Source organism: Chenopodium quinoa, unplaced genomic scaffold (genome assembly GCF_001683475.1).
Source record: "Chenopodium quinoa cultivar QQ74 unplaced genomic scaffold, ASM168347v1, whole genome shotgun sequence".
NCBI classification, from domain to species: Eukaryota; Viridiplantae; Streptophyta; class Magnoliopsida; order Caryophyllales; family Amaranthaceae; genus Chenopodium; species Chenopodium quinoa.
Window position 1 is genome coordinate 1,331,630 of NW_018744111.1, and position 8,363 is coordinate 1,339,992.

At 44.9% G+C, this 8,363-nt stretch overlaps 1 protein-coding gene across 1 annotated transcript; it reads left to right on the forward strand.

The window, feature by feature from the left end:
- The first annotated feature begins 4,880 nt into the window (after window positions 1–4,880).
- On the forward strand, window positions 4,881–5,852 carry LOC110692395. The gene is made up of 2 exons (XM_021869392.1): window positions 4,881–5,030; window positions 5,157–5,852. Exons 1-2 carry the CDS (start codon window positions 4,881–4,883, stop codon window positions 5,850–5,852), a joined length of 846 nt encoding a protein of 281 aa, XP_021725084.1.
- Window positions 5,853–8,363: the final 2,511 nt, after the last annotated feature.

Genomic DNA, 8,363 nt, shown 5'->3' on the forward strand with positions numbered 1-8,363 from the left:
GTTTTGCGTGCATTTTACTCGGGATTTTAATTCCGATTTGTGTGTGAAAATAATTAATTCTAAATTACATTTTAGAATCAATTTGAGGGAAAATAAAATAAAAGAAGTCTAACTTAAATAATTTTTATTTTATTGGTGCACAAGCCTAAATTATCCAAAAAAATTTAATTTTGAACAAAATTAGGTCTAACTATTTGCTTAAAATAAAATGAGCTACGTCCATAATTAATCTTGCCAATATGCAAATTAATAATGGGTTTGACAAAGGGAGTTGGAAAAATAAATTAACCATCCAATGATAAAAATTTTCCAACTTTTATACTTGTGTAAAATACCAAGATTACATATTCCAATATGAAGATTAATCAAATTTTACTCACAAGTAATTGAACTTGATGGATTTTAATCAACCAAACATGAAAAATCCAAACTTTGTTCAACATGGAATTTAGGGTTAGGGTTCCAATCATTTAAACCTTTAAAGATTAGAACTTTAACATAATCGGAACTTAAAATTACTAGATCACAACAAGCTATCACATTTTATTGCAATTTATTTGCAAAATTTGTGAAAAACAAGATTATGTGAAAATGGCATATCAACTTAACCACTAATAAAAACTCCATTATTATGCTTCAGGATATTTTAAAACCAGTATATTAGAGATGCAAAAGTGCATTTAATTTAACCTTGTAATGTTTGCATTAATCAAGGCTTCAAAAGAAATATAATTTTCGTTGAAAAACGAAAAACCCCATAAAAAATGGGTTTTTGGTTTGAATTTGGCTTCTGGACAGCCCTGAAATAGTTTAATCTGTTCCACAATGTCGATTCTACCCAAAAATCACTATTTTTGAGCCAAAATCTGGGTTCGACTGCCAAATCGAGAATAAAATCGAGTTTTAAAATTAATTCAAACGAACATCTAACTAATAAGAAGAACACGAACCAGAAAAATAAATTCCTTTAAAACACCTTAATTAATTGAAAAAATTAAAAGGAGCGTGGCTTCGATACCGTTGTAGGGTTTCGTAGTGACCCGACACTACGCGGAAGGAAACCCACCAAGACCAGCCCCTTAATTAAAACAATTAACAAGCATATTAAACTTAATCAAACAAGATTAAGAACAAGAATTATACCATTGTCGCGTGCTTGCTCCTAAAGAGCTCTTATTTCAAAATCCCGAAAACACGAGATCTCCGACGGATCGTGTTTCGGGTGATTTTAGTCCCTCGGGAGAGTTACAATACGGAGTATGCTCGCCTGACTTCTGTACCTGCGAAACCATGAAACTCCGGTTGGGTGGAGTTCCGCCTCCGACGATCAAGTTAGTATGATTTACGGATGGGTAAATGTGCGGAAGGTAAATAGGTTTTTCTCACTGATTCAGAGAGATTCCGCAATTAATATTGCTCGGGTTTTGTGTATGAATTTTTTGAATGCCCAATAAATGAGGAGGATTCCTCTATTTATAGTGGGGGAGACATGTTCCTTGATTAGGGTTTTGATGCCACGTGGCAGCATCCGATTTGATCCGTTGGGCCTTTGGTGGGCTGCCACTTGTCACGATTCTACAGGGCCACGTGGCATAGGGTATTTTTACCCTAAACATTTGCCCCTCACAGGTGTGACGTGGCATAGCCACGTGTCACCTATGAAAGGTGTCAAGCAATGAGGAGGCGACGATTGAGTTGCTTCCCGCCTCTCTCTCCTGGATTTGAAATTCGAAAGGTTTGAGGCAGAAGGTGGCAATTCGCCTTCTGGTCTTTGCCTATAAATTGAGGCGCACACCCTCTCTCCTCTTCACTTTACAAATTTTTTCAGAATTTTCTTCAGAGCTCTGACACCGGCTGCTAGTATGTGCAACCAGCTACTTCATTGAAACGCATACGGTTACCGGTTGAAGACTTCTTCACTTAATCCTTCCAGGTACCGTCTGACTTGATTCTCTTTCTTAACTTAAGTAGAACCACAGACGGTCATACACCGACTGGGACTCTGTAAGCCCTTTTTTTTTTTTTTTTTTTTTAAGCTTTGCAGTTGGTAGGCCCACATGTGTTGTAGACCGTGTGGGGAATCTTTAAATCATAATCCTCAAAGATAGGCCCTCAGACGGTAGTGGACCATCTGGGGTATCCTTAAACAATGGACTATACACCGAAAGCATATCATAGCCCCACAGACGGTGAATACCGCCTGTGTACCTTTACACTGGTTTTCATGTAGTTGCTCTTAAAAGACCTACAGTCGGTTATATGCCGGATGGGGCATCTTTAAACCTTGCTTTTCAAATGATAGACCCACAAATGTTGTGGACCGTCAGGGGTACCTTCAAACCTTGGCTTTTAATAATGCATTCCATAGGACCACAGGCGGTGATATACCGCCTGTGATATCTGCGATTAATGGTTTTCAAGAATTTGCATTCATAGGGCCCATAGACGGATACATGCCGTCTGGGGTATCTTCAGACTAATCATTTTGCATCCAGTAGACCCTCAACCGGAAATATTCCGCCTAGACCTCCTTCAAACAACTGCCTATAAAAAAACTCATTTCATAGACCCTCAGACGACAAGGAGCCGCCTGGGGGGTCTTCAAACAAGGTTCTTCAAAATCAGACCCACAGACAGTTCTGGACCGTCTAGGCTGTCTTCAAATAATAGCTCTTCAAAACTGGACCCACAGACGGTAATGGACCGTCTGGGGTATATGCAAGCCATGTTTCAAGATTTAGATATTTCGCACCCTTAGCCGGGCTTATACCGCCTGGGGGGCGCTGGGACAATGATCTTCATAGTTTATTCATGACCTGCCCTTCAAACACCCTCAGCCGGCTCTCATGCCGTCTGGGGGGTCTTTAAGCAACCTTCAATAAGTAACGTTTGAGGCATCTTTCTGATAACCATTCAATGAAGCCTCAGACGTAGGTGTCCCGTCTAGGGTACTTCTGAGTGAGCTTTATTGATCCCGCATGGGGTATCTTTGGGTAAAACTGCATGATACCGCTTATAATATCTTTGAGCTTTATTGATCCCGCTTGGGGTATCTTTGTGTGAATTTCTTCCAAAATGCCTGACTGATTTGTATGTGCTTCACGTTTTCAACACAAACGGTTGCCTCCGCTTGTGACATCTTCAGGCCACATCTTGGAATTTCTGCACTAGTCTTCTTCAACTGTCTTCATAAATACAAGGTATCATCCTTGCCCTTTTTGTAACCTCTTGAGTTTACCGTTTGTATAGGTTAGAGAATAATGGGCTCTCCCAATACACACACGGCTTGGCCTAGGGCAGTTGTCAACCGTTCATCGGATACGGCTGAATCTAGGACAGGGGATACCGTCTCTGCTCTTTTGCAGGACAGAATGGCTCGGATTAGAGGGACAGCTATTGATCCCGATTACAAGTCGAATGATTCAGCCGGTACACCGGTTGAAGACCTTCCTTTCGATCAACCAGGCGTTCCAAGTACGCCTAGTGATGAGATTTTGGAAGAGTCCGGAAGCTCAAGCGGTGAAGAAACCGACCAAGAGGCTGGATCATCAGAGTCCACAATGACGCCGGATGTCCCTCAACAAGATGAGGAGGCATACAGCTGGCCGTCAGTATACAACCCATTAGAGGCGCACATGAGCGACCGGGACGTTGTGACATTAAACGCAACACTCGAAGCTTTTCTGAAAAAGCGTCCAGTAGGGGACGGCTGGGAGTTGGGTCAATTGTCTGGGAGGATGACTTGAATCATGCCGATAACTACTTCGGCTGCTATGAGGTGGCATTCAAAGCCGGCCTCCGGTTTCCCCTTCACAGATGCATTAAAGCCATTTTAAGAGGCTACGAATTGGGGGTCTGGCAGCTTACACCCAATTCTTGGGTGAACATTATCTGCTATATTGCCGCCTGCGAGATGCAGGAAGTGACGCCTAGCTGGGAGAAGCCCTCCAAGTGGACAAGCTAGAAGAGAAAATTTTATTACGTCTCTTCCCCTTCAATGGCTGTTAATCACCGGATGCGCCGTTATAATAAGAACCCGACTCTTCTAGGAAAGAAGTGCGCCCTACCAAGGGTACCGGCTGAGGCTTGGGACGCCATAATGGAGCCGGGGTTGTTTAACAAGACTACCAAGCCTTTGAATGATGGGACACAAAACATTGTTCCTCTATTCTAGGTCCCTCATCCGGACTGGTTCAAGAACCAGGCATTCCTCTCCGCCTGCGGTCTCAGCACCTTGTATAACAAAGGTCTACTGCTTAACCGGCAATTTATGTCGTTTGTATGATATGCAAATGATGCTAACTTTTTCTTGTTATTTTGCAGAGGAAGGCTTAGAGATGACTTCGCCTGAGATGATGTCGGCTAAGTCAGCCGCCGAGATCAGGAAAGCTTAGTTGGAGCAGAAACGGGCCCAACTTGCTGCCCGGGCCAGTGGGGTAAGCACCGGTTGTCATAAAACCGTTTTTGACTCGTTGATTGTTTTTTACAGACGAGAAGCCAGAATGTTCCCCGCTCTATCCGCCAGATGGTGAGACCGGGTGGGGAGCTTCCTCAACCGCCTCCACAAAGGCGCAGGGTCTCAGAAGGCCCTACTCCGCCATCAGCCGGCAAGACTCCGACTCCTGTGAGGCCCACTACTGCGGGCAAAAGTCTGCAAAGTCTTGGCCTGAGCTCTGAGCTGGCTGAGACCGGATCTAGGGAGCCTGCTCCTTCTAGCAGGGTGCCGGCTATTGCTTTCGGCTCCAATGCGGCTAGGGGTGGTGGCACCCCTCAGACGGATGACCAAAGTATGGACTTCGCTTTTGACCCCCCCTGGCCGCTTGGGCTACTTCGAGTCAAGTCTCATACTTCTTAATCAGGCGACTTGGTCGGGAACCGATATGTCTCATGATGCAGATACTGCTTCTCGCTGGCCGGACATACAAAATTATGCCAGAAGAATGATAAGGACCCTGACTAGGTCCGAGAGGGAGGCTATGCCGGGTGTTAGCCAGATCAACCTTGACCGGATCACCTCATTGCTGGCTGAGGTAAGTTGCCGGATGCGATAGTTTTGCACAATCTATTGTTTCACCGGATGGGGTATGTTGTGCTAGATTTGATAGCTGAAGTTTTTAAGATCAATTTGCTAACTCAATTGTCGGTTGGTCTTGTAGGCGATGCTAAGGGTGGATGGGTTAAAAGCCCCCTTGCGGAAGAAGAAAGAGGAGGTAAGGGATGCCCAGAAACGGGCAACCGATTTAATTGATGTATGTCAGTACAACTCCCTAATGCTTGAAATCCACACTAAAGCCCGGGAGATGAAACAGGAGGAACTCATCCAGCAGCTGACGACTGCTGCTGACACTGCCAACAAGACGGCTGCTGACCGTCAACTCCAAATCGACCAACTCAAAACCGACATCCAAGCTCTGAAGGATGCGGTGAAGGAGAAGACTGGGTTAAAGGAGGAGGTCACCCGGCTGCAGGGGGAACTAGACAAAACCAAAAATGATTTGGTTAAGTCCAAGAAAGACGCTCTGGACCAGCTGGCGGCTGAGCAGACCCGGCTGGTGAATGAGAACGAGCGTGACTGTGAAGCACGCATGAAGATGGCGTGGTCCATGATCCATCCGGAGACCGACTACGCCTTCTTTGACTTGAGGTACAAATACGCAACTGAAGTATTTGATGCTCAAGTTCTCGGGCTTCAGCAACCGGCGTCGTTTGAGGAGTGGGCCGGCTTAGGGGAGGAGCAGACGGAGGGTGAGGTGCCGGGTGATGGAACCCAGACCCAAGATGCCCCTAATGTTGGTCAAGGCCAGCAGCTGGAGCAGCAGCAACGGCAAACCCAGCAACAGCAACAACAGTAGTAGGATTTTTTCTTTCTTTTTTCTAACCAGCCTGCAAGCCGTGAATTTCTGTATCACTTTTCCCGGACAGAGGTCCGGTTAACATTTGAAATATATAATATATTTGTGCCGACTGTGTCGGTTTGCTTTGCATATTTGCAATTCTCGGTTTTTTTTTTTTTTTTTTTTTTGCATCGAATCATGAAATCATGCGATATGCCGGATGTGTGAACCCTGCTTGCCCCTAGATGGTTGTTTGCTTAGTTACAAACTCTAAGCAGCCAGCCGTCCATATGCATCCGGACAAATGATTAGGCGGTCTTTGACCATTATACAACAGGGTGGGCTAGTTTAATTCGTTGGAATCGTATCGGATGTATACGTTTTGAATGGTATCCGGATATATACAAATGTAGACAATGTTGTCAATTGTCGGCTGTATTACCTAAGGGCACTAGCCGGTTGCAATATAAGACATTTATATCGGCAATATAGCCTTGGGGCAATAGCCAATGATAATTTTGAAGATTGTAAAAATCGGGATAAAAGTGAGATCCGGTTGTAGTGCTTTTGGGCAAAGCCGGCTGCTTAGCAAGATTTAAGTTACCGTTTGTATTGCATTGGGGAAATAGCCGGTTTTATCTTGTTTGTGATAGGTCATTCAAACGCAAATGGGTTATCTTCAACCTAAGCGGTTAAAGCCATTTGAGGATATGACGCATAGAATAATGTGCCACCCGGAAGGGAGATGTTCTCTTCAACGAATTCACCCAAATGTTTTGTATTTAAAGCAGACGGTTTAAGATATATTGGCTTTGTGCCCTTATTCAACTAAGTTAGGTACTTAGGATGCCCGGATGTGCATTGCACACGGGTTATTTATTTATTTTTTTATTTTAAAAAGGTGCTCGGGTGTGTATTTTCACATGGGACTTTAAAAGGTGCCCGGGTGTGCATTGCACACAGGACTTTAAAAGGTGCCCGGGTGTGCATTGCACACGGGTCTTTAAAAGGTGCCCGGGTGTGCATTGCACACGGGACTTTAAAAGGTGCCCAGGTGTGCATTGCACAAGGGACTTTAAAAGGTGCCCGGGTGTGCATTGCACACGGGACTTTAAAAGGTGCCCGGGTGTGCATTGCACACGGGACTTTAAAAGGTGCCCGGGTGTGCATTGCACACGAGACTTTAAACAAAAAATTGAAATAAAGTATCCTTTGTTCATTTAGTCTATTTACAAAAAATAATTACAATTTCCTTAGAAGTATTACTTTTTCAAGTTGTCAAAATTCCAAGTTTTGGCTAAAGGCCTGCCGTCTAGGGTTTCTAGGCGGCAGGTGCTGTCTCTAACATCTTCAAAAATCCGGTAGGGGCCCTCCCAATTTAGGGTTAGCTTTCCTTGTTCATTTGCCCTACCGGTTGACTCCATTTTTCGTAGCACAAAGTCCCCCACTTTGAGGGGCCGCTTGTGTATCCTTCTGTTGTAAGCCCTCGTCATTCTTAGACGGTATATCTCATGACGCAAGGCAGCATTGCCCCTACGCTCCGGGAGAGAGTCCAATGCATGACGCATGGCCTCCAATTAGCCTCTTCGTCATAGAGCATGACTCGGAGTGTTGGCTAATAAAGCTCAATTGGCAAGACGGCTTCAGTGCCGTATGTCATGAGAAACGGGGTTTCACCGGTTGCCCCCTTTTCAGTTGTTCTGATGGCCCATAGGACGTGAGGTAACTCATCCGCCCAAAGACCATCGGCTCTTTCAATATTCTTTTTTATGCCGTCTGAGATGAGCATGTTGAAGGCTTCAACTTTGTCGTTTGCTTGGGGTCGGCCAACAGATGCAAAACAATGTGAGATCCCCTGATCTCCCAACCAATTTTTGAGGGTAGGTGTTTCAAATTGAGGACTGTTGTCAAACACCATAGACATAGGTACCCCAAACCGGGTGATGATGTTCCTCCAAATGAAGGAGATGACATCCTTTGTCTTGATGCCTTTGACTGCCTCGGCCTCAAGGGTGGGCCAAAAGTAACCATGCCACCTGGCCCTCTTTGCAAGAGACCTGCCGCCTATATGTGAAGCACAAAAGCCCGCATGCAGATCCTCTAGCACTTCTTTTTCCCTTTCTAGGGTAACACACTTTAGTAACGGCTGGAGATAACCCTTTTTGAAGAGTGCTCCCTTAACATTTCATAGCTCAGAGCTTGTTTTTTAAGTGCTACCGCCTCTAAAGAGACATCCGACAAGGTGCCGTTTACCAAAAAATCCCGAATAGGGTCTATCCAGGTAGAGCTTCGGTCGAGAATTATAATGGGGTCATGCTCAATACTTCTTTTTTCCATGACCTCCCAGAAGACTGACCTAGGCGCATCACAAGTGGCGGATGAGGCCAATTTGGATAGAGCATCCGCCTGATTATTTTCTGACCAGGGCACTTGACTCAGATGGAATTCATCAAGTGTCCCTGCCTCATCTTTGACCTCCTGAAGGTATTTGATCATTGTCGGATGGGTGGCCTCGTAGTCACCATTGAA